The 27,771-nt window shown below is 37.9% G+C and overlaps 1 protein-coding gene across 1 annotated transcript; it reads right to left on the minus strand.

The window, feature by feature from the left end:
• Positions 1-4,195: 4,195 nt before the first annotated feature.
• On the minus strand, positions 4,196-26,105 carry LOC114480804 (dual specificity testis-specific protein kinase 1-like). Its single transcript, XM_028475228.1, has 8 exons — positions 26,092-26,105; positions 25,867-26,041; positions 25,010-25,411; positions 6,825-6,946; positions 6,691-6,739; positions 5,729-5,738; positions 5,467-5,612; positions 4,196-4,372 (listed from the first exon to the last, which is right to left on the minus strand). Exons 1-8 carry the CDS (start codon positions 26,103-26,105, stop codon positions 4,196-4,198), a joined length of 1,095 nt encoding a protein of 364 aa, XP_028331029.1.
• Between the last annotated feature and the right edge of the window lie 1,666 nt (positions 26,106-27,771).

The raw sequence follows: 27,771 nt of genomic DNA on the forward strand, positions 1-27,771 counted from the left end.
AGAGAGGAGAGAGAGAGAGAGAGAGAGAGAGAGAGGAGAGAGAGTGAGAGAGAGAGGAGGGAGGAGAGAGAGCGAGAGGAGAGAGAGGAGAGAGAGAGGAGAGAGAGCGGAGAGAGAGAGAGAGAGAGAGAGAGAGAGAGAGAGAGAGAGAGATAGAGAGAGAGCGAGGAGAGAGGAGAGGAGAGAGAGAGGCGAGAGCGAGGAGAGAGAGAGGAAGAGAGAGAGGAGAGAGAGAGAGAGGAGAAGAGAAGAGAGGAGGGAGGAGAGAGAGAGGAGAGAGAGAGAGAGAGCTGCAGTAGCAACGTAGATGCTAGTAAAATGTAAAAGTCAGCCAGTTTGTAATCGAAGAGATAAACAGCATAAAGTTGTTAAATCACAGCGTTAGGTTTGTTCAGGATTGATCGATGCTCTGGACTCTGAGACTGATGGAGACGCTTCCGTAAGGAGGACGAACAGACAGAGCAGAGATCAGAACATCCTGTATCCAGTATTCAGACTCCGACTCGCTGTCATCGCTCAGCGGTAGTTCACACGGTAAGAAGAGCGGAAAAGGGTGTATCAGTCTGGTTCCAGTAAAAAGTGTCCATAAAAAGCTGTAAATGGACTGATATGTAGACGTGGAGCAGCGAGGAGGAGACATCATGTGGTAAAAGAAACTTATCAGTTGAAACACGGACATTTCTGTGAAACCTAACTTGAGTACTGCAGCCCGCCTACCTGCCCGTTCTGAATGGCCGAGTTGTCTGACGGGCACCCTCAGCAGCCAATAGGGTGTGGCCTATGTTAGGCTGCAGCATTTGTGTGGATTTTTCTTAGAAAATGACTAAATTATTGTAATGCGGCCAATAAAACAGTGCGCTTTATAGCCCGGAAATTACGGTAGTCTAAAGTGCCGAGTCAGCGTCTGAGTTTAACAGCTAAGAGTTCACCTTTAAATATGATAATACTATGACCATCATTTTTTCCCACTGTACAAGGAGTCAGAAAAAAACTGGAATAGAAAGATGTAAAAATGGCTCAAAATAAAACTTATTTTCATTCCTGTTCAGATGAGCTGATTGGTCAGAGTGAGTTGATACTGTATTTCTCAGCTCTGATGGAGTCCAGCCTTTATCATACTATTTTTCACACCATCTTCACTTGTTCTAAGAACCCCAACAACGACATAGTATTTGAGGTTTATTTTCCCAAACTCACATGTTTTTCCAGAGTTTTAGCCTCTGAAAAGTGATTTTCTGAGCAGATCTAAAAACAGGCTGTTTTGGGGCCTACTTATGCATATTCATGAGTAGGCGTGTCTGTAGACGCTGACTTCACACAACAGCTGATCACTAGCAATTTTCTTTGCTATCCACACACTCTTGTTATTGTTTTCAGCAAAAAAAAATGCACATTACAGTTAAAACATGATTATTTAAGCGGCTATTGTGACTGAGTCAAACAAACACTGTTTCAGGGCGTGTGCACGCCGTACGGCAGCAGCGTAGTCAATCAGCTGAGTCGGCTGCTTCAAACACTCACTGGAGCTGTTACGTCGCGTTCTTCTCCAGTTACCACTACTGATTACAGGAACAGTCCATTCAAGGTAGTAGTCCACTGTTTTGTCCGACCGCTGCGTCCACATTTGATCATTTTTTTGGATTATTTGTAGTCGTCTTGTGTGTTTTTGGAATAAATGTGTGGGCCGTTTTGTGCTTTTATGTCATAATTTGCGTTATACAGTATTTGGTGTTGTTTTGTTTATTTAAGTTGTTTGTGTGTCTATTTGTCTATTTTTATGCAACATATTCGGGGTTATTCTCAGACACATTCTCCTCTACGTCACTTTCACTGTGAAAGAGCTGTTCCAAAATTACGATAGTCTCCCCCCCCCAACCCAGCCTAAGTTTTGCACAGCTAAAACAGCTTGGGGTCAAACTGACATGTTAGACCCTATTAACTCCTGTGTGTGTGTGTGTGTGTTTATCTGCGCTTGACAGTGTTTCTAAGGCACCACAATGTTTTTCTGTTAATGTTTCGCAATTTCGCTGAGTAAAAGCGGAAGGAACTCCAGAATGTGCAAGAAACAAACACACAATCTGCTGTCAGATAGTTCCTCTGCTCCCATTTCCATCTGCTACTGTAGGACGTAAACACAGGCGTAGGGAGGTGGGAGGAGGCCGAGACCATCGGGATCTCAGTGCCAGAGTATTTTGTAACGAGGAAAAACAAAAAAGAAAACCCTGAGCACAAACAAACGGCAACCATTAAATACTGTCACAGAGCATTTGAGGAACCTTATATGGAAAAGTTTTCCACGGAGGTCGTCAGCATCAGCCTCACTCTGAATAAAAACACACACGCGAGAACAAACACTCATATGGGAAGTGTGGACAGGCCGAGGAAGGAAACGTATAAAAACACACACACACCACACAGAGGGTTTAGTAGGAGCTTTCCCAGCACACGACGACACCAGGAAAGTGGAGGAGGGTTAAAGCAGCAGCAGTAGCTGTCTGTCATAGGCCGAAGATCCACGTTTACCGAGCGTGGACAGACAGGAGGAAGCACACGAGCGGAGGAAATTATCTACACGATGCAATGTTATGGCTGAGAAGAAAGGGCTGACCTTGACTCAATGAGGATACGTGTGTTTTAATTCTCAGCAATGTTTTCTTCTTTTAAAGTCATATTAAACGACCAGAGTTCAATATGACCAGAAACAAGAATAAAGAAAGAGACAAACATAAAGATAACAAATAAAGACAGATTTCTAAACAAAAATATTCATACAAACAAGTCCCCTCAATATTAAAATACAAATTAAACGAGACAATCTGCATTCCCAAAGAAAGTGTGAGTGAGGATGCATAAGATCAACCCCTCGGAGTCAGTATAACGTGTCGGAGCCAATTAATAAATATTCAATAAATATAAAGGCCAGACACCAGCAGACTTGCCCATAGTGTTCTGTACTCTGGTCAATAAATTCAGACTGAATATTAATAACATAATATAATATTACGGTTGATCCCAGCTGGGGTCGCCTGAATGTCTAGTAATAAAATACATTTCTGATTAAAAATAATATTTTACACTATAATTTAAAAAATGTATGTATTTTCATGGATCTATTTAGGAGAATTAAAAAAAAATACATGCAGGAAGATGAAATAAAGATGATGTCATTGCTGCAGCACTGACACATTTACAGTCCAACATTTAAAGGCAGTTTAAATGTCAGAGCACAACTGCAAACACAGAGGTGAGTTATTAGAGCTCAGATTAAACACTGGGGTTAAAAACGCTTTGGTGGGATTTTAAGCAGGAACAGCATGGAGAGAAATTTGTGGGGTTTTTTTATGCAATCAAACAAAAAATGGATTTGTAATAAAAACAAACATTTGCAAACAAAACTATCATTACTGTTTTTTTTTTGTTTTTTTTTTTAAACGCTGATTTTGTTTACAAATCAAAAATTAGTTGTCATGAAACTATACATTTTCATTACGCTTCCTGAAGTTTTGAATGCGTTTTCTAAGTTTTTGTTTGTGCTCCCTGAAGTTTGATTGTTTTCTGTGTTTTTTGATTCGTTTCCTGAAGTATTGATTGCTTTTTCCACGTTTTTGTTGGGGTTTTTCCACGTTTTTGTTGGGGTTTTTCCACGTTTTTGTTGGGGTTTTTCCACGTTTTTGTTGGGGTTTTTCCACGTTTTTGTTGGGGTTTTTCCACGTTTTTGTTGGGGTTTTTCCACGTGTTTGTTGGGGTTTTTCCACGTGTTTGTTGGGGTTTTTCCACGTGTTTGTTGGGGTTTTTCCACGTGTTTGTTGGGGTTTTTCTACGCTTTTGTTGGGGTTTTTCCACGCTTTTTGTTGGGGTTTTTTCCACGTTTTTGTTTGGGTTTTTCCACGTTTTTGTTTGCGTTTCATTAAGTATTGATTGCGTTCCCACTTCAAACTTGTCGGCGGGGCCTCCTCCGGACGATGTCAGAAGACGATGGTGTAAAAAAGAAGACTTCTAACATCGACTGCAGGAGGCCCCGCACACAAGCTTGAAGTTGAACGCAATCAAAACTTCAGGAAATAAACAAAATGTCTCATTTCATCACAAACTAACTAACAAACAAAACTATCATTAATAATTTTTTAAAGTTTTAAATGCATTTTGGTGTAATTGCATATTTCTCTCCATATAACCGTGGGAACGCGTGTGTGCATTAGCGACTCAGCGTCAGCAGTGAAGGAATGTGATTTGCTGAGCCGCTCTTATCTAATCTCTCAGTGTTGATAGAAGGCTGGATGTGAGCTGACCTGTAATCAGGGATTTTCTCTGCCAGGCCAAAGTCTCCGACCACAGCGGAGCACACGCTGCCCTCCCAGCGCACCAGGACGTTCTGCACAAAGGGTCAAGGTCACGTTAGTTACACCTCCGTTCATTTCATTTCTATTAAGAAACACAAAATGTAGCAAAAAGGGAAACGACTCAAAGACCTGCAGGTACATTTACTAGTGCCGTCACTGACTTTGACCTCTGACCTGTGAGTGTGTCGGCTCCTGAGCCACATGCGGCTCTTCAGCCCTCATTCTGAGGCTCCTATTACTGACGGAATCTGTGCAACTTCCCTTACCAATCATAGCTAACCGGAAAGTGCATCATCAAGCTTATTTGTTAAAAAACTCAACTTTTGGTGTTAAAATACAGCCAGAATCTTGTGTACAAAAAAAAAAAAAATTTCCATTTAAGTTAAAAGTTTGAAAGTACAAATTGAAAACACAAGTGAGTTTAGTTAGTTAAGATGATTATTTTGAGGTTTATTATTCAGCATACTTTGATAAACTCTCCAACTCAGCCACATTTCCAGGACAAAGATATAATCTCATTGTCACGACCTGATCCGACATTTTACGTCATTTTTATTTTTATTTTACAGCAGTCGGTCACCATGGTGAATTAAAATAAATATTCAATAAAAAAAAAAAAAAGTAATTAAAATAAAATGAAAACTAAATCAAAAATTAAATTAAATAATTACAATTGAAATTTAAGTGAAATTAAATTTGATTAGAATAAAATGAAAACTAAATTACATTAAATTTAATATTAAAATTACATTAAAAAAATTAAATTACAAATTGAAAATTACAAATTTTAATTGAATTAAAAACAAGTGATGAAAATGAAATTACAAATTGAAAATTACAAATTTTAATTGCATTAAAAACAAGTGATGAAAATGAAATTACAAATTAAATGACAAATTGAAAATTGAAAATTAAAACTGATTTAAAAAAGTTACTAAAATTAAATGAAATTAAAAACAAAATACTCATAATACAAATTATTATGAGTTTTCACAACCACCAGGCTGGTAAACAACACCCAGCAATGCTGAGCAGTGCAGTTACACTATGTATAGGTTTCCTCTCATCATGTGAATCACTAATTTATGACATTATTATATAAAGTATACACAGATGCAGTGTTTACCTTAGACGTGAGGTCTCTGTGGAAGATGCCTTTGCTGTGCAGATACTTCAGTCCCTGAGCCACGTCCAATGAGAGGCTGATTCTGACGCTCCACGACAGGTAAACGTCTCTGCCCAGCAGCTGCTCCAGGTTACCACCATAATGAACTGGAACCACAACAGAAAGACGTTAAATCTGATCCAATAACAGCTGGAACCTTCAGAATAAAATGCTTCCTTTATTGTTTGGAGACTCAGGGACTTCAACTGAGAAACTGAGTCACTGAGAGTGACCTTTGGGAAATAAAGACTTAATATTTTACTGAAATGTAAACTAACAGTTTTTTTTTTTTTATCAGTTTTGTATCTTGTTTAAAGACCCAGATACAGACATTATTTGGATAGAATTGTTTTGTTGCCTAGCTCAAAATAAATGAATATATATATATATATATATATATATATATTAAAGCAATAGTTATTTAAATCAGGGTTTTTTCAACCATTGTGTCATGGAAAATTATTCAATTTCACCTAATTGGTCTAAAGTTGTTTTGTAAACTAACTCTTAATGTATAAAAACACAGAACAAAATTGAATTATAAATATGTAATGTAAATGTATGTATTATTAATAATAATATATTTATAGAAATATTAGACAATTATATAATATAAAAAAATACATTACAAAACAAAATTATATTTACCGGAATAAAGTTTAATTGTAGTTCTAATCATATTTAATGTTTTGGTTAATTACACTTGTGATTTTTTTAGATGTATTTTTTCAAATAACATATTTTTGCTGTTCATTTGATTCCTATTAAAAACACTATGCAGAATGTTAACTGCACTATTTTATTATTAGAAAGTAGAAATATGAAAGAATTTTTTTTTTTTCTTTGTGTCTATTTCATTTCTATTCACTTTGATAAGAATGACTGTATACTGTTAATATAGGTTACAAAGTTTAAATGGTTTTTTTTGGTTTTTTTTTAAGTTTTCGGTTGGTGGTGTGCTTTGGAATTATTTTAATGAAAAATAGTGGGAAAATAGTGGAAAATTCCCCTTAAAACACAAAAATTAAATAAAAAAAACAATAAATAAAGCAAAAAAAAAAATGATGTAGGTGTGTTTTCTGGTTGCTGTGTGTTCAAATAAATCAATAATTTAACAGATCGCTGATCTAGTCTCATTTAACAATCAGTGAACAGATGCTTGACTTTAACCATAGTAAGTCTTACCTCTGTGAGAGCATGAAGCTGCCCCTCATGAACACACACTCCTATAAACCTGAAGAAACACACAACATGATCATTACACACACACACACACACACACACACACACACAGTCAGCCATTAGTTTCTTCTGCTAACCTGAGTATGTTGGGGTGTGAGAGTCGGTTCATGAGCTGGACCTCCCTGAGCATGTTGGCTCTGTTACTGACCAGGATGTTCATCTTCAGAGCCATGACCTGACCCGACACACGATGCTGGACCTGAACAAAAAAAAAAAAATTACATTTCAATAAAATATCTAAAACTCTTACTGGGGCTTTTCTGAAAAAAATTAAATCTGCCTTTTATCACATTATTTAAACCACAGGTTCTCAACCTTAGGGTCACTTCAAGAAACTAACACTATTTTTGTAACAATTTGAGCCCATTTTTGCTTATTTTTACCATTTTTCCACAAATACACCAAAACTTGCGATATTTTAAACTATTTACATCACTTTTTCTCACTGTATTTTTGCTCCTTTTAATGCATTTTGCTACATTACATTTCTGACACTTCAGCAAATTTCAATTCCTTTTTTGCACATTTGATTTCCCCCACTTTCAAAGACATTTTCAGCACTTTACCCACCAACTGTTGCATATGTTGACCAATTATTATTATTATTATATATTACCTGCAGCACTTTCATTTATTTATCCCTTATATTTAGAATCAGAATCAGAAATGTTTTTAATGGCCATATACAGTTTTAAGGACTACAAGGAATTTGTCTTGGTAGTTGGTGCACAAAACAAACAACAAAAAACAAAGAACAACCCAGCAACAATAATAATAATAATAATGATAAATATAAAAGATGAGGGATAAATAAAGGATAGATAGAGAATAAAGGATAAATATAAATATAATTATATATATACAGTGCAGCAGATAATGTCATCATGGAGGTGGTGATCGGGTTGGGGGGGGGGTTCAGTGGGTGACTTGGGGTGTGTTCATGTGGATGGTGGCAGAGGGAAAGAAGCTGTTTTTGTGTCTGGAGGTTCTGGTCCTGATGGACCTAAACCTCCTTCCAGAAGGGAGAGATTGAAACAGTTTATGACCGGGGTGGGAGGGGTCGGCCACAATCTTTCCTGCACGCCTCAAAATCCTGGAGGCGTACAGGTCCTGGAGGGAGGGCAGATTGCAGCCGATGACCTTCTCTGCAGAGTGGATGATACGCTGCAGTCTGGCCTTGTCCTTGGCCGTAGCTGCAGCGTACCAGATGGTGATGGAGGAGCAGAGGATGGACTGGATGATGGAGCTGTAGAAGTTCACCATCATCTTTGTTGGCAGACTGAACGTCTTCAGCTGCCGCAGGAAGTACATCCTCTGCTGAGCTTTTTTGATAAGGGAGCTGATGTTCAGCTCCCACTTGAGGTCCTGAGTGATGATGTTCACCAGGAAGCAGAAGTTTACCATTTATATTGTGATTTTTTTGGGTTTTTTTTTTTGTTCTTCGCACCAACTGCCAAATCAAATTCCTTGTGCTGTTTTTTAAACTGTACTTGGCAAATAAAACCTGATTCTGATTTTAATCCTTTTTTCCACCATAATTCATGCTCAATTTTGCCAATTTAACCATATTCACGATTTGTTGTTTTTAATATCTCTTACCCACACTTTGCAACTTTAAACCAATTTCTGGGGTTTTCAAAATCCCATTTTACCACAACTTTTTGTCACTTTTAACCCATTTTCTTTGTGATTAAAACAAAGATTTACATCTTTAAAATGACTCACCATATTTCATGCTCATTTTTGCCAATTTAACCACGTTCACGATTTATCATGCCCTTTATTTACCAGTTCAAAGTGTCAATATTGGGACAATTGGTAGAAGAAAATATTTGCAACCCCTTTTACCACTTTTCTGTCTGTTTTTGGTCACTCGAATTTACAACTTTAAACCAAATTTCTGTGGTTTAAAATCCCATTTTTCAGAATTTTTGTCACTTTTAACCCATTTTTAGTAAGATTTACATCTTTAAGATGACTATATACTACTACACCTCCTGGATAACAGTGGATATTATTCAGATAAATAAATAATGTGGTTATCACAGATTCATAGAATGGACCATCATTTTGCTGACTTTATGGATGAACCCCAAAAATCTCTCCTTTTATTCCCCTTTGTCTCCACATGACTGTTCTTCAATGTTCATGTCTGTGTTCAACCACCTTCAGTTACAGTGGAGTTTGTGTCTGAAAAGGTTGGAAACCAGTGATTTAAACAACAGGTGTTAAAAATCTCAGTTTTCTCCCAAATATCACAGCTATAGAAAAGGTTGTTAAATGCAACCAGAGGCTAAAAATGTAGCACAAATACATAAATATTCCCTAAAAATCCTCCTGAACTCCTTAAATCTGAGTCCAAAGAGAATTAATAACCTTTAAGGAACATGAATAAGTCACTCCTGTCAGTTTCCTCTCAGCGTGCCTCTGAAACCTCAGCCCTGACAATGACCGGCTGCTGCGGTCGCCATGGAAACCCAACACGTGTGCAGATTCTCACACATGGGATACATACTTCTTCACATTTACCAAGTTGGCACGTAGCCGCACTTCCACTGAGAAGCATAAACACTAGAGACGAGACGACATCGGGAGGCGTTTGGGAACGCGGCCAAAAGGTCCAAGACTGTAAGTGCATCATTTATCAAGCTTTACTTAACTAAAGAATAAATAATAAAAATATTTTAAAAAAGGCAGGAAATACAAAAAATAAAATAAAATAAAAATGGTAAAAAAAAAAGTCAAAATGATCATTGGAATCAGAAATACCGTATTGATTCCAAGGGGGAACCTACTTTGTTGCAGAGGTTCAAATATTACAACAACATTACAAATAAAAAGAAAAAAGAAAGAAAACAGAAAAAAAACCCCATACATAATTAAACAAAAAACTGTTAATTGAATAAGGATTAAATACAAGTGCACGCGTTCCAGTATAAAAATAAAACAGACGTATACAAGAATCAAGCCGTCAAGTTAATGCAGTGTTTTTCAACCATGGGGTCGTGACCCAATGTGAGGTCACCTGAAATATCTAGTAATTGATTAAAAATACATATATGTTGCACCTCATTTTATCACCTCCAGCTCAGACATGGGCAACAGGAGGTTCTGGGACCCCTTACGGCCCATGGTCTAATTTTGTGTGGTCCCTAAAAGTAAATAAACAAAATGATTAAAAGAAACACACAAAAAATATAAAACAGGAAAATGTACAAATTGACAACAAAATTACACTAAATTACTATATATATATATATATATATATATATATAAAATTACACAAAAACACACTACAGGACAACAAACGTACACAAAAATAACAAGAAATCTAAAATGTGAACAGAATCACACAAAATTACCCGGAAGTGAGCATGACATTTTTAAATTGGGTACAGAATTCTGAATAAATAAAAATAATTCTTAATTATGAGCTTTAACATCATTTTATGTCTAAAAGATTATAGTTTTTTACAAACTAAAGCAATGATTCTCCTTAAGGCGTGCTGTTGTAGAGGTCATTAGTAACGAACAAAATGTTTAGTTTTTTTAAGTTTGTTAACTAATTAAACAGGCATTGGTTGAAGGTTTTCATGTGTTCATCAGTGACATGAGATAAGGAGAGAGTGAGTGGGTCAGTGTGACATCGACCGATATCTTCGCTGGACCAAAAATAAAAATAAAACCAGCACAAAGACAAGAAATGATGGATAATCCAGTAAACGAGTTGATTCCTGCCATCACTGGTCCGCATCACACTCTAGGATTCCAGCACTCGTGTGAATCACAGCAGCTACAGTGTGAAGGGACGACCACTTCAGACTTTTGGATGCAGAAAAAGCTTCTTCCTGCTCACATTTCTGCAGCAGCTTCTCGTCCTTTACGGATATTTAAGTTTCCCCCACAAGATAAATCCTCCCTTTTCCTGCTGCATTCCATGCATCCATCTAATGGTCATCTCCACGGTCTCGTCACTGGAATGCACCGTCAACGTAAACATCAGTCCCATGTGAGCATTCACACACCCGAAGCTCTCCTTTAGACCTTCATAACACGTGGAAAAGTCACACGCTTTCAGTGAGCGCTGATGAGATGAAGACGACGCACGTTGATCAGACAGTCACAAAAAAACGTGTCTCGGAAACACATGAATGACTCAACTATTGTCATTATCATTATTATTTTTTTAAACCAAGATTTGTTCCATTTCTGCATATTTTTCTACAAAAAATTATTTATGGACAAATTCCTACATATTACACCATATAATTTTGTTTCAGGAGGTTTTGCATTGCTGTGACCCATTGCAATCTAGTGTTAAGTAAAAAGTTAAATAATATGATAAAATATTATATTTACTCCTTTTTTTCTATTGTTAATAATCACTGTTTATGGTATTGGATTATTATTACTGTCAGAGACACTGTTCTTATTGTTTGACACTCATTTTACTGTTAAAAAAGAAATGGGCAATATGTGTATTGTGCATTATCTTCGTGTTTACCATTGTATTCCCAACCAAAAAAATTTAATTAAAAATAATAATAAGATAAAACAGGTTAAATTACAGATGTATAAAGTTTTTTTTTTTTTTTTTTTTTACTTACAATTAGCAAATCACTAGGAAACAGAACAGGAACATTTTGCCTATCAAAATGTTTTAAAACAAGTAAAAAGATCTTAAAATAAAAATACTTACACAAAAACTAACTTGGAGAAAACAAATATCAAACAAAAAGGGGGCATATGCTGTCTTCATTTTAGATATTTTATCTCATTGCGATTTCACTTCTTTGCAGTGACGTTCTGATAAGATTTCCATTTATTCACCCCAGTAACAAAAGATCAAGAGGATAGGTTGTAATTCACATCTTTAAATGATGAACAGCAGAATATTGTTCAAATTTCACTTGAAATCAAACCGTGCTGAATGGGAGGAAGATGAATCTTCAAAGACATAAAAAGAAGGTGCAACGACAAGAAAGCATCACAGGATGCCACTTGTGATGTTGGCATTCAAGAGAAAATGCACAATGAGTGAAATCAGGCGAGGAGAAAATGGACGTCTCGTAGAAAACCCAGCCTGAGGCTGAGCTTCCAGTTCCATCAGAGGCTGCAGTAATGCACCAGTGGAGGTCCCAGTGCTGTGCGGTCAAACTGGGTTCAGAAACTCAATCCTCTAACCAGTAGCCCATAAGATGACACAAGCCGCCGCTCTGTTGCATAACACACACACACATGCACGCACGCACACGCTTTCCTAAAAACAAACACACACGAGGTCGCTCAGGTCACGTGATGATTTGCAGCTGCAAAGATTGGAGTTTAACCTCGGCATGAAACAACGTAAACCAAAGATATTCAACTACATTTTAACAGCTGGAGACCATCAAACCTTTTTCATGAGCTTTAATCATCAAACCATAGCAAACGTCATAAAATAACAAGAAGTTTATTCATTTAGATAGTCAGAAAATAGAAAACCGTCTACATTCTCAAACAGGAAGTAAACATTTTCCGATTTAACCCAGGGAGAATTAAAACTGAGGATCTAAAAACAGAACTGCATCATTGAACCCAACAAATAAACATGTACGCACAGTTAAACTGACTTAACGACCATTGTGTTGCATTCAGGGTCTGTTGGAAATTCTGGCAACATATATGTACCATCATGAAGCAATGTTTCTTTTTTTTTTTTTTTAAATTAACCAGGTGTTGGGACCTGTCTCAGGTGAAAGCTGGGCCACATTTGGCCCACAGGCCACCAGTTGAACATTCCCTGACAGACTCAAATATGACTTCATAAGTTTTAACACTTCGACAGTATTCAATATTTAAAGGTGCAGTCCTGCAACTCTTATAAAAGTGACTTTTTGTCATATTTGCTAAAGCTGTCACTATTTTAGGACAGCTTTACATCAAACTAGTAGTTTGTGTGACAGCTGTTGCTTACAGGCCCCGCCCCTTTCCCGGAACGAGAGTGTTTTCTTTTTTACAGTGTATGGTCTGGAGGAGTAGAAGATGGAATTGGTGACTTTTCTGCTTGAAAGATAATTACTGCTGTTTTATTTACATTATGTTTGATTTGTAATTGTTACACTAGAAATATGTGGTGCATGTGTGTGCGCGCAGCAGCCCCCGTGTGGGCTGCTGTAAGTGACACTGTGTTGTTGCTGCTGCTAGAATCTAGTGAGTGCACATATAAAGAGAGTAATATGCTTTTAACAGAGCATGTTATATTACTGTGATGTTGCTGTCGGACTAACGTTAGCTTGTTAGCTCCTTTGAGGGAGGAACTTTGGAAAGTTTGGAGGCAGGGCAAGAGAGCAGTGGGAGGGAGGGGGAGAGAGGGATGTGAGTTGCGGACTGCACCTTAAAACAAATATATTGTGAAATTGTGCAGTGCCAATCAAAATTCTTAATTTGCGCACTGAATAATGCAAGCAACGAATATAATGAAATAGTAACTATACCCAAGTACAAATATACAAAAAAACCAACTATGTACAAGAAACAAAGTACAAGGTGCAGGTAGCTTTCAGATACCGTATTTTTCGGACTATAAGGTGCACTTAAAATCCTTTAATTTTCTCAAAAATCGACAGTGCACCTTATAATCAGGTGTGCCTTATATATGAAATAAACTACTGTGCTTCAACATACTGAACTGAAAAAGTGAGTATTGTTCTGTATTGTATGTGTTAAACCTGAACAATGTTGAGTTATTGTTAATGAGTTGAATAAAGTTTGACTTATCTGACTTTTTTATTTCGCTTATTGCGTCATAATTATAATAATAATAATAATAACAACAACAACAACTAACCGGTGCGCCTTATTGTCCGGTGCGCCTTATGTATGAAAATAGACCGTCAGACCCATTCATTCATAGTGCGCCTTATAATCCGGTGCGCCTTATAGTCCAAAAATATGGTAATATGCTGAAAAATAGTGAAGATGAAGTAGGGAGTTGGATTCTCTTTGATCACACAAATCCAACTCCAATTACACACAAATACCTCACAAGCATGTTTTAGGACAATATCGCACATTTATTTACACCCTATTTTTCCCAGAATTTGGGTGGCTGAGGGTAGCAAACTAATATGTCAGGTGTCTTGCGAGGTAATCTCGAGTAATGCCAGCGCTAACCTGGAGAAAGAGGACCTACACCTGCAGTGGAATCCATGAAGGGAGAACTCCAAGGATGTGATGGAGCTTTTATATAAATCTCAGGTAATCACTGCTGTGGGCCACAAACTTATTACAGCATCCCCAGCAAGGCTGGAAGTAACAAGGTGGCAGTGTTGTCCTCAAGAGTCAAGACCACACTATACTATCCTAGACCAGAATGCACCAAGACAAGACCAAGACTTTTGAGAGTCAAGACCAACACCACAAAAAGTCTAATTTAGAGCATTCTCTTTACTTTTAGTTTCCTTTTAAATACATTTGACGGAGAAAAAACAAATGTTGCCAACTCTCAAGGCACAATATGCAAAAATCTCAAATCTTGACAAAATTGTTCCAACTAAATTCTTGCAAGAAAAGTAAATCCTTGTATGTATTCAAAAGCCTCCAATGCCAGACAGATATATTTTAATCAGATTGTTATTGTCAGGTGTTTTTGATTAGAAATAAGATTGACTGGTTTTTTTTTTTTTCATGCGTCTGTTCTGCCTCCTTGGAAATGTTTTCGGATGCTTTGTGTCAAACAATGAGCTAATGTTAAATGTTTTACGTCAAATTACAACATTAATTAATCAGGAACAGTTTCAAATGTCACATTATTGAAGTCAAAGAAGCTCTTGAAGAAAAATTCAGAGTTGGAAACAAACAAAGACTTGTCTCAAGACCAAAATCATGCATCATATGGGAAAAGAACGAGAATGCAGACATGAGGTTTATCCTTCAAAGAACACAATAAAATAACAGCTATTTGGAAAATAAGAGCATCAGACTTCCGTCTTCCAAAGGTTTGTCAACTATTACTTTAAAGATACGAGTTGCTTTGGTTGAGCCTTTACACAAGTATTCGTACTCAAGGCCCTGATCCAGGATTTAGGTCAACTTTTAGCTCAAGGGGAAAGTTTCTTTATCTTAAAGTTCAGTTTTTATCTCGAAAGAACGCCAACATCTCGATGCGTGCACAGTCTGACATGAACCGATAGAGTTGTTGGTAACCATGACTGCGTCGCTCAACGATGCGTCGTAATCTTCAGTTTGATGGACGCACACTCAGCATTTCAAACACAAAATCAGCACTGTTGTATGTGCGCGAGACAAGAAGAGAATAATGAGGGAATAAAGAGTGCAGCGCCAAGGCGCCGACGATCAAGTCTGCACTGGCCGGGCCATACCAACACGGCCCAGCAGCATCACAACAAACACACTCCTAATCCTCAGCACAGGCACACAGGAGACAGCTGACAAAGGACTGTGGCTTCTTGTGTGTTTAGCATTAGGAATCCATCTCTTACTCCTCCTTTGTTCCAGGTATCAGCTGAAAATGTTCCAGCAGACTGGATTTTTATAGAGATGTGTTCACATCTCAACACGTCCTGTTGGGAGAGTCCCAGCTTTCATCAGCTGAACAAGGGCCACCTTCCCATTGCACGTAACTTAAGACGAGACTTTCAGAGTCGTTTGCAAGTTAAACCAATTATGAATGGCTTGATACTCCATGTGGAAAGGAAAATAGTTTTAGTTCTTCAAGGTACAACAATGTGTAAAAGTAGCTTGAAAAGGCTTAGCAGGTAATGCAAAGGTAAAGTGCACACACCCACACCATCACAGTAATTATTGTCAACAGTTCCATAATGGCATACTCCATACTACACACTAGAGGTGGGAGAAAAAAATATCGATTTTTAGATGCATCGAGATTCGGAGATGGACGATTCTGAATCGATTCTTTAATTTCCAGTAATCGAAAATCTAAATTTTAGAGGCGGAACAAAAAGGCCGTGGAACTGTGGCGTGAAGTGCGTTTCCAGAGGAACACTTTAAAGAGAACACCACAACAAGGAAGCATGGACGTGCGGGAGTTAAGACCAGCCCTGTGCAGCTTTAAATCTGATGTTTCCTTAATGTCCACTGTGGAAATGAACTGGACAAGAGCCACAATGTATGTAAGCTCTGTTACAGTAAAAATAAGTACTTTGGGAACACAACAAACATGAGAAGCCATACAGCACGTTTTCACATGGAGGGGGCAAAGTCGGCTGCTGCTGTGGCTAAAAGTTCCTCTGCTAACCAGAGAACAATCGAACAAGTCACAACAAAACTTCCACCCTCTTCAGAAAAATTAAAGTGGATTATCAAGTCGATTGCAACATTTATTGCTAAGGATTTACGTCCTTACTCGGTCGTGGAAAACCAGGGCTTTCGTTCACTGCTGCGGCCATCTCTTCTTGACGGTATTTTACTGATATGGCCATCCCGAAGCTTTACAACCAACCAAAACAGAAGTCATAGCATCGCTGCAGAAAGCGGGTAGGATAGCAGTGACATGTGATGCGTGGACATCTTATAACCGCGCACTTTCTCTAATGACTGGAAGCTAATTTTTTTTTTCTTCCAATTGAAGTTATGTTACAAGGAAGGCTGCTACTACCTTTGTTTCAAAAACTTTTCAGTTCACATACTTCTTCCATTAGTGTAATAAAGGATATTAATGGTAATGTATCTCTTTTTTTCTAACTACAAATAATATTTATTTTTATACAGTGCATAAACAGTGAATACAACAGATATTTTGTGAATAAAACGATTTAGAATCGAATCGAAGCCCCTTGAATCGTAATCGAATCGTGAGGTGCCTAAAGATTCCAACCCCTACTGCAGACTACAAACTCAATGAGTATATACTGTCTACTACATACTATAAGTATGATTAGGATAATGAGCGTTAACACTGAAGTATACTTCCAAGTTTCCCAAGATGCATTTGGAACCTACAACGACAAAAACCTGAATCACACTGAGGCTAAATATCTCTATTGATTCTCCATCTTTGAAAGTTCTGAAAACATTTTAGGTGAGAAAGTGACCAAGTAAAAAATAAACACGTGCTCATTTGATCCATAAAACTCGCCAGAAACGCATTTCATGTCGACATTTCGGAGATTTTCAGAAGCCTGCCATTTACTACAGAACAAACTTCCGGTTAACTTCAAAACAAGAGCCCTGTTTTTTAAAAGCCTTAAACTAATGGAAGACAAGAAGAGATACTTTTGTTTTGAAAAAAGGAGGTTTGATTTTTAGCTTGAAGCCAGTCCCAGAACGATTTTACAATCTGCTCGCAATGCATCACGGGGCGGTTGAGTATGACTAGTGTGCTGAGCGTGCATACTTAAAAAAGGTCCCCATACAGTATACTGTACATCCGGGAATTTTTCGGAAACTCAACCTTTTCATACTATTTAATGTGAATGCACTACATACTAATTTTGAAGTCAAACTTAGTATGAGTTGTATATTAGCATGAAATGTTGAACAGTCATTGTTTCCAAACATCACTGCACCGATCATGGTTAGCAGTCGCCAACGACAAAGCATTAGTTTGTGGTACTTTGTGTGTTCCTGGTTTGTATTTGGGGCTCCAATTTTCTGGAATATCACAGAAAATAGACGGAAATCACGTAATGAGTGGCCGTAACAGGTTATTGATGGACATGTCAAATCTTGCAGAATTTGGCGTCATGGTATCAAATTGGAATAAATGACAAAAGTTAAGCCAAGCATTTTTACAAAGAATTAGGGACGTTGAACATTACGGTAATGACACTAAATTAAGGAACATTTTAAAGTTATTGACGAAACATGGTGAAAACAACCAAGCGGCCTTCCAGCATTCTTTTGAGATAAACAACTCGTACGCTACTTAGTTTCGCAAGTAGGGAACTCTCTCTGTAAAATATTACCAATACAAACCATGAAAAACTTCCCATCTCTGAGATGTTCAGGAAGGTTCTTTGTTTTTAAACAGCAGTGTTTGGCAACCTAATTGCTTCACATTACAGCATGTCACAAGCAGCTGACGCAGCAATTCTCAGTAGTAGCACCAGGCTGTCTTCAACCACCGCTTAAAGGCAATTACCAGCGCAAACCTATCATCACCTCACTGTGCAGCCCAACACACACTTCTCACATTAAGAAACGGCATCACAATTACAACAGTGACTGGTTTTCTGAAGCTAAAGCTTAAATCCAAAACGAGTGCAGTCAACAGGTTGGTCTGTTTTTCTTTGCTTTTAGTAACAGCCCGACAGATGACTCGTGAAATAATTTAGGTAGAGAAACTGTTCAGAAAGTGTGTTCAGCTGATGGAAAATGAGTCCAGAAAATGGGAAACTTACAATTAAAAATAACAGACTAAAAGCCTGCAGTAAAACTTGTTTCGCCCATTCCAAACCAAAGTGCAAAATTAGTTAAAGCTGCAATAATGTTAAAGAAAAAGACTGATTACCAAAACAACTTTTCACTGAACAAAAAAGAAAATCAATAGCCTAATTACCTTTTGAAGCCTAGATTGTCCATTTTGAAATGGTGCAAAAACAAAAAAAAAACTTCACTAGTCTTGAGTCTTGGATTTTTATGATCACAGAAAAAAAAAAAAAAAAAAAAAAAAAAAAAAAAAAAATCACAGAATTCACTTCCTGAAACGGAAATTTATTTTAAAAGGTTTGTATTTATTCAAACAATGCCAAGTACTAATGGCCATATGAGACACCTTCACATGCATGTTTTTGGGACAATACCACACATTTACACGCCATTTTCCTCCTAAATAAGTGTCTGAAGGAAAAACAAAGAGATGGAAATGTAAAATCCTGCACAAACGTTTACGATACAAAACCTTGCAAAATGACGGGCCTCACCTGCTGAAATGGAAATGGCAAAACGACACAGACTAAACCTTCACCTATATGTTGCGTAGAGTTTAGATTCTTGGTCCGAGCCCAAGCCCAACCTGAGTTCGAACTCGGGCCGGGCCTCATTTTCCCGCTCAGCTGCCGGGCTTCATTTTTAACTTTTGTTTTTTTTAAATTTCTATTGCATTAATATTATTTTTAATAAACACAAAAGCACTTCTATATTGTTGTGGTATCATTTCTTAAGTGATTTCTGCTTGTAGTGGGATGGGATATTGACTGCGTTGTGTTGCGTTTTATTGTTCAGCGTTCACATTCACGGAATATTATTTGCTGATTTTACTCATTCCTCACTTGCTGCTGGAGCGCAGGGAACAAATATGATGTGGTTATTTCCACTTGTGTGTATTCAGTGGTTAACTGATGGTGAGATTTCCCATGGCCGAGAAGGCATCATGGTTACGTGCAGCTTTCTCTGCCAATGTGTGTTTTTGTTTGCATGTGTTCTGAGTGTTGATTGGCTGGGACGCTGGGGAAAGGGCGGGGCGTAAGCTTGGAAAAAAGTGAACAATTGTGTTCCCACGGTACAGTGAGTGCATGACGGTGTAAGATGGTTTCATTGTTTATTTTTGGCGTGTTACTACGACCTCCATTAACGCCTGTAAAACTGTAATGACGTGACTCGAGCAGTTATCACAATACTTTTTGGACTGCGGTGAGTGTGCGCCCCCTCCTCGCCCCCCTCGCTGCGCGAGGCACCGCACTAATAATCTACCGGCTGCAATACGTTCAATAAAATAATTTACGTCGGGTTTGCCTCGGGCTCGGGCCTACAATTTAAGTTAATGGGTCGGGCTTTAAACTCTAAAGTTGCGTAACAATATCACACATTTTGACAATCTTTTTTTGTGAAATGGAATCTTAAATTTTATATTTTGTGATGAGTGCTACGTGATGACTTAGCACTATATAAAGAAAGTTAACTTGAATCAAATTGAAAATCAGAATCCCACAATTTTTGTAGTTTATACCAAATTGGTTGGTAAATAATCTTAAAGTTGCATCAAAAGTAGATTTAAATTTATCAATTTAATGTCATTTAAATTAGATTTTTTATTTTGAAATTGGGATGGGATTCTACCACAGTTCAGTGCAACCCTAGACAATGCTCCATATGACCTCCTGCTCTCCAAAGTGTCAGTAAACACCATTTGTTACATGTAAACAGGAAGCCGAGCACAAATGGGAGCAAGCTAAGATATTAGCAAATGTGGAACTCACAAAAACCAGTTTGAGCTTTGTGTTAAAACTAGAAACTTAAAACCATTACGAAAGAGGATAATAATAAAAAAAAAAAAAAAATAGCCTGCAGTAGTTAACAATCAACTGATGATGCCACCTTGGATTAATGGTTTTATTGCTGGAGTGTTTTAAACGTCATCTTGCTGAGGTGGAAAGAAGCCAGACTCTTTCAAAACGCTGAGATCCATTTCTTTGAAGAACATTAAAGGAAGATGAAAAACAGCACCTGAAGGATTTGCCTCGGCACGCATGCTCCCTCCCCTCTTTCCTCACTTTCTTTTTTTTTGTCATGCTCTTGCCGAGATTTTTCTCCCCCTCAAACTGCACAATTACACACACTTTGGGGGGGGGGGGGGGGGGGAAGTGAAAGGCTGAACGTCCGCCTGCAGCGAGCCTCCATTGATCCGCCCTGAGAAGGGAAACCCAACAGCAGCTTCAATGAAAGAAAAACGGTTTGGTGGCCTTTATTAAAGCCGCACAAATCACAACTCATTTTATGGCCAATCTAAATCCTAAACTGTTTGACAACTGTTTATTTAACAGCCAGACTGATCCAAAGTTAAATGGCAGCAGTAGACCTGATGACATTTGCATGCTCATTGGCCATTCAAAGGTTCCAAGCTGAGGGAGTGGCTTCACGACTTGATTAAAGGAGAGGACAAAACCAAAACACAGGCTTGGAGAAAAGACAAGACTCGCAAATCTGAGTCTTTGAAATATTTCACATTCTTTTTCTGTAAAAGGCTTCGAAAACCTTTTTCCATGGAGGAATTTTCAGTCCCCATTGAGTTCTCTGCATACGGGCCAAGTCAAACATCACAAAACTAAAAAAAAAAAAATGGGTCAGACATGTAATTTTATAGAGAAACGGCCTCAAAAACTGACCATGTGGCCAAATGCTTTACAAGAGTAACCAGAGTAAGAGATGGTTACCAGACTGGTTTAAAAATGTACATTTTACTGTTTTCTTGGACGTTTCGTACAAACCAAACTGTTCCAATACCATCAGCTACAATAACAGGATTTTTCAGCACTGCTCTAAAAGCCTGGTTTTTACCCTGAGGCATTAAACAGCCCCCGACCTCATGACCTGTGAAGATCAAGGCTCGAGTCTTAAGCACAAAGAAAGACTCAGCGTTACAGTAAAGAACCCAAAAATCTCAAACATTTCAAAAATGAGTTGAAAAGAAGCTTAGCTATGTGAGATTTGAAATAAATGTGCACAAAGTAGCAGCAAAACTGAAATAAATGGCAGCGTGCTTTTTAAAAGTTGATTAAATGTGTGAAAGATTGCAGGTGGAAACAGGTTTGTTACGTTTAGTTCAAACCAGTCTTTGTCTGCTTAAAGACATGAATGTGTCAATGAATTTTGGCGTTTCAGCCGAGATCAGAATTCAAGCTCACAGCCTCTCATTTACCCTTTAGAAGTTTCCTAAATGTAGTTTCAGGTTATATTTATCAGCTATTATTTGCAGTTACTGACAAACTAAACATCATGAAAAACGCTCAATATGGATTTACTAAAATCTTGTAAATAATTACATTTTTCTACGCTTTAGAAGTAGAAATACTCTTGCCAAATCTCACAAGATCGAGCGCAAATTTCGTAGAGCAAGATTTTGTGTTATATTTGACAAGTTTGTGCCCCCCAAACACTTTCTCCACAAATCAAATAATCAAAACAGAAAAGGGTGATATTCTCATTTAATATGTAGATGAAGGTATACTCCATGTCATATTACCATTTCCGCGATTTTAGTCCGGTTTTCGTAAACATGGAAAAATCGGAGGCCCTACGACCTTATGCCAGTGAGCTCCTAAGCAGCAGCTGTGGCTGCAGATGTAGTTTACCTTCACTACTGTCATATTGATCAATTTTGGTTTCTGCATGCTAAAACTCTTTAATTAACTAAATTTTAAAAACAAAAACAATAAAAGACATTTTTATTAAAAATAACCAAAATTATAGCTATTAAATATATAATTGAAATTAAAAATAGACAATAATTAAATAGAAAAATACAGAAATGAAAGGAGATCATTGATTAAAGAAATTTAACAAAAATGACTAAATGGAATAAAAAAATAATCAGTTGAAATAAACACCAAAGATCGTTGGATTGTGTTCCTTCCATGAGCCTTAAAGTGTCACCAATACATCTACTTCTAAATTTACAGCAAGTACAACAAATACTCAACACGTTCGTTTAAATCTTCATGGCCATCAATAACAAAGCGTTTCCTAAAATTAGCTCCACAACAAGCAGTCAGCAGTGAAAGAGACGGAGGCTGCTGGTCTGAACAGAGGCGGGCGTAGGGTTACCTCCACGTGTGACAGACACAGAAGAGATCCTCTTACACACTAAACACACACACACATAGACACACAAAATCCAGCTTGTACCACACGTGGGTCACTGCCACAACTCGTCAACATTTTGAGGAAAGGAAACATCTTAACAATCAGTCAGTTGGCTGAAGTTGCTCATCTTTTAAAAAAGACTTAATTTGTCAATGCTTAACAGCATCAACACAGCACGAATATTGCAACACTTAGAAATGTTTTGGGACAACGTAAACAGGTGGCCAAATAGATTGAAATGTTGAATATCATGAAAAATGTCGCAACCATTTTTTTGCAGATTACCGGACTTTACTCCTGAAATGGAAATGGCTGTAATGACAGACTAAAGTAAACCCTAACACCCATACATGTTTTGGGACAAGATCACCAATTCCCGTAATATTTTTTTTACCGTAACAAACGGTTGGGTGAATTTTGGACAGATGTCGCATCTTACGTAATCTTGAGGGTTTCTCTTCTGCTCAGATGAAGCACAGAAATAAGTAGTTTCGCAATAACTATGGAAAGCTGGTTAATAAGTGTGATCAGATATTGGATATCTGTCCGATATCAGCCGATAACAAAAAGAGGAAAAAGCGAGTATAGGATTATATATTGTTTTATGTAAAGTTATTTGTCAGGGTCTTATAATTTATTTATTTTTTATTCCATTGTAGAATATTCTTATGTTCTTATGTCTGTAACCCATTAGGTTTTTCTCATTCCTACCGTCGTTGACTATTGTTCCCCGTTTAAGTAAAATCACGTGACCAAACATTCAACACTACTAATAAAAGTAACCAGAGGCTCTGCAGAAGCATCCAACAAGGAAAGGAAAAGCAATTTATTATGAACAGGGAGTGCCTCCATTTAATCTTTTATCTTCTACAGATTGATATGGTAGCCTTGAGTATTGGTCATTACCGATATACGGTTTCAGCACGAGTCATACATACTTTTATTACTTCATTTCTGCCACTAATTCACTCTGCAATGCCAGCCAACATTATCCACCTCTTTTTTTCTTTTTTAAATGACACAATCTGAACTGTAACAGCAGCAACAAAGTTTACAATTACCGTACGTGATCATTGACCGTTACATAGCAACAGAAACAAAAAGAAGAAAGCCCCTCATGTTAATCACCCTTGATCAGGAACTATTTAAATAATGGAGTTCAGTTTTTAAATGTACATTTATGGTTGTGACACTTAACGCCTAACACAGGCGTTCCCAACCTTGGGGTCGGGACCCCATTTGGGGTCGTGAGACACTGGGAGGGGGTGGCCAAATTCCTGCAACGACACCAAACTTGCCATATTTTAACCTAGTTTCATCACTTTGCCATATTTTTGCTCCTTTTAATGCATTTTTGCTACATTCCTCCCATTTCTGCCACTTCATCAAATATCAATGCCTTTTCGGCACATTTTCCATACTCATTAACCCTTTCCACCACTTTTCCCACCTAATGTTGCATGTTGACCCATTATTGTCACTAATAACTCTTTAACCCCATTGTACTTTTATTTTTGCCAATTTAAACAGATTCATTTGCCAGTTTAAACTAATTTTCCCTACATTTTTAAACTTCATTCTGTTGTGCAATTCTTCTTTACAATGTAAACAGTGAAGTGACACTGCGCCCAGTAGTCCATGTTAATGTTGTAGCAAAAATGAAGCAGAAGGCGGCCGCCGTCACCGCAAATTTTTGTAGTCAACATTATCAATTATGTTACTATTAATTGTTACATTATTGTATGTGTCACACACATTGTGGTTGGTGCAAATCTTGAGACGATTTATATATTTAATTTAATTTTTTTCTTTTTTGCAAGAACCTAAAACTCCACCTATGCCCCAAGGGTGGACATACGCAACTGGCGGCCCAGGGGCCACATGCGGCCCTCGGTCTAATTTTATTCTGCTCCTAAAGTAAATGTAAAAAAGGCCAAAAATACACAAAACATGAGCAAGAATACATTAAAATACAAGATGAAAACACAGAAAATACTCCAAAAACACACAAAATTGATAAAAAAAAATATTAAAATAACAGTAATACACAAAATCACTCCAATTATAGAAAATGACAACAAAAGTACACAAAAAGACAAGAAAAACACAAAAAAATGACCCTGTAAACCCTCGTATTGTTCTAAACTGTACCTGGTCAATAAAGCTCTTCTGATTCTGATAAAACAAGCAAAACGACAACAGAAATATTCATAAAAAAAAACACAAAATGACACAAATACACAAGAATAAAAAAAAAAAAACATATTTTATAGGAAAAATACACAAAACAAAAAAAGCACAAAATGCTTCACAACGAGCAAGACAACAAACATACACAGAATGAGAGAAAAACACACAATTACGATAGAAACTATTTGTTGTTTCCTGTATTAATGCTCAGATCGCTCATTATTCTAAATGCTGACACGAATGTTGATCATGTGACCCTCTGATCAAACATTTTATTCGGCCCCGCTGTGATAAAAGTTGCCTACCTCTGCCTTTGGGGTACACGTACCCCTGTTTGGGAACCATTGAAATATTTATCAACCTCTTTCTAGTTAATCCTCAACGTGACGTCAGGATGAGGATGCGGATGCGGTGGTTGCCATGGGTACAGGGGGGTGTAAAGGGGATGGGGATCAAAGCAGTTTCCACATGGTGTTAGTTATTTAAGTAGAAGTTGAAGAAGAAGAAGAAACATAAGTCTTCCTCTCACCTTGAACACCTCAGAGAAGAATCCCGCTCCGATCTTCTCGCAGCTGAAGTCGTCCAGTCGCGCCAGGCTGGACACTGCGCTGCGTAGGGCTCGGTACGAGGACGGCCTGGTCCGGTTGGTTCCGTGCACGCTGTGCATGGGCGGCTCTGCCTCGGCTTCCTCCTGCTCCGGCTCCATATCGGTGGAGAGAAAAACGTGTGTGTGTGCTTTAAACTCCAGCCTGGCTTCTTCTTCTTCTTCTGCTGCTGCTGCTGGGGTTCCCCATGGTCGGCTGGAGGAGGAGGAGTGGCGCGCAACTGCTGCGGTGCATCCTGCGGACTTCAGTGCGCCGTTTGGGCTCCGGCGAGTCCTTCGTGCTGCGCAGCAGGAGGAGAGAAGGGAGGAAGTAGCTCCTGCTGCACACTGGGAAAACCAAAAAGGGAAGAGTTCATGAAACACAAGAGACGGACACAGACACAGAATTCCCCCCCAGTGGCTCTGACGCATGAACATTCACCCTCCAGCTCCGGATTCAGCGTTTAAAAACCAACCAATCATTAAGAGCTCGTGTTATCTCGCTCCTTTCGCTAAGATAAGCACCTCTTCGTGCTATTATTTGCACTTTGCACGCACGCACGGCCTCCCCCGAACGGATATCAAGCTGTGGGAAAGACAATCGCTGAGATCCAGAGCGCACACGGTGCGCTCTGGATCTCAGCGATTGTCTTTCCCACAGCTTGGGACTCACTGCGGTGTTTAAATTATAGATGTCCGACCATGGAGCCCACGCTGACGCTGACGCACACATGCCGGTGATCGCGCTCAAAATGCTGACACATTGCTGCTGCCGCACAGAGAACCTCCAGGCCCGGGCTTACCTGCTCCCAGGCGGTGTCCAAAAAGAACCGCTCTGCTAAGGCACCATCCCGGTGCTGTCGGGTGGTTTTGTTTTTTTTTACTGACTGACTGACTGACTGACTGACTGACTGAGCGTCCGTGGGCTTGGCTGCACACGCAGTGCGCGGAGGAAGGGCAGCGGCCACTTCTGCCGTGCTTTATTGGAGGCGGGTCCTCACGTGATCAAGGCAAGGGGAAAAATGCACCTGTGGGGGCGCATTGCACGGTGTGTGATCGCTGTGCGGTGTGTTTACAGCCCACAGCCTGCAGGCGCACATTTGGACCAGTCATGGTGTTGTTGTGCAATAATTCATGGAAGCATATCTGTACCATATTTCAATTTAAAATGGATTAACAGAAATATATCCCCCCCCCCCATTTGCAGAATATAGTTGCATATTCTTTAACTCATAAATTAAATGATAATAATTTAATAGTTAAAAAATGCAGTTATATTTTGAAAATGGAAAAAACATTTCCGTTAATACATTTTAAATTTAGCGAGAAAAGCACTCGGAGAGCGCAGACCTCCACCAAGCAACTCAGGCTCAGCTAACATCACGGTAACATGGTAAAATTCAGGATTACCATGACTAGCTGTCAACATTGAGCTGATGACTCTGCGAGAACTCATGACATCATCACAAGTTCCACATAGTTTGGATGGGAAAAAATAGGGATTTATATATATACACATTTTATTTCGGTAGCCAGAACATCACCAAAAAGGAATCACCTGCTCCTTGTCCCATTTATCAAATTTTCCTGAAAATGTCATTCAAATCTGTTCATAACTTTTCAAGTTATCTTGCAAACAGACAGAATGAATGACAGACAGACAAATGGAGGGTAAAACATAACCTTACCTCTCTTTGCTTTGCTCCGCTTCTGCGCTTCACTCTTGGCGGAGGTAAATTTGGAACAGATACAGTAGGCTTCCATACTAATATACTTCCATAAGAATTAAGCAGATCGCTATTTATCGCTAGTTATTTTGTTTGAACGCATATGGGCGACATTTTCATTAGAGGCACTTTTAGGATGTTGAAAATCGTAGAATTTAAAGGTTGCAGTAGCTCACTCAATTTCCCATGTTAGTTATGGAGGTAGATTTGTGTCTTTGTTATTCAATTATTATTATTATTATTTTTTAAACTCAAAAAAAAAAACTCTTTTCAATCAAAGTTTACTTCAATCAAAAATAAATATTTTAAATCAAAGGAGAAAAAAAAGTGTTTCCAAGTGATTGCATTTGAACACTTTTTTTCTTTAATTGAAAATATTTTTTTGTGATTGAATTTTATTTATTTATTTTTGATAATAAAGACAAAAATGTACTACCCACAGTTATGGCTCAAACACACAAAAAAGAGGACTTCAATTACACACACACACAAAAAAAAAACTTCAATCAACAAAAGTTTATTTTAATCCAAAAAAAAAAAAAAAAAAAAAAAAAGCATTTTCAATCATAGAACAAAAAGTGTTCAAATGCAATTATTTGGGTCTCAAATATTTTTTGCATTTCATCACAATTTTCTTTGATCAAAAATATTTATTTTTTGATTAAATTGAGTTTTACTCTTGGAAAAAAATGTTTTTGATTGAAGTGATTTTTTATTGAAAATACAATTTTTATTTTTTATTTTTATTGAATAATAAAGACAAATATCTACCTCCATGGCGTGCTGTTTGAGCAGCATAGCAGCAGTGCTGAACTTTTCCTAATTTTTCTTTAACATGGGGTTGAATGATTACTGAAGTGGATCAGGGCCAATTTTGATGGAGAAAATAATTTTGGAAGATGAAAATGGAAATGTTGAGATTAAAGTTTAAACTTCAAGAATAAACTCAAAATACAATATTGTTATGAAAGTCAAAGGATT

This window comes from Gouania willdenowi, chromosome 18 (genome assembly GCF_900634775.1).
Source record: "Gouania willdenowi chromosome 18, fGouWil2.1, whole genome shotgun sequence".
Taxonomy (NCBI): Eukaryota; Metazoa; Chordata; class Actinopteri; order Blenniiformes; family Gobiesocidae; genus Gouania; species Gouania willdenowi.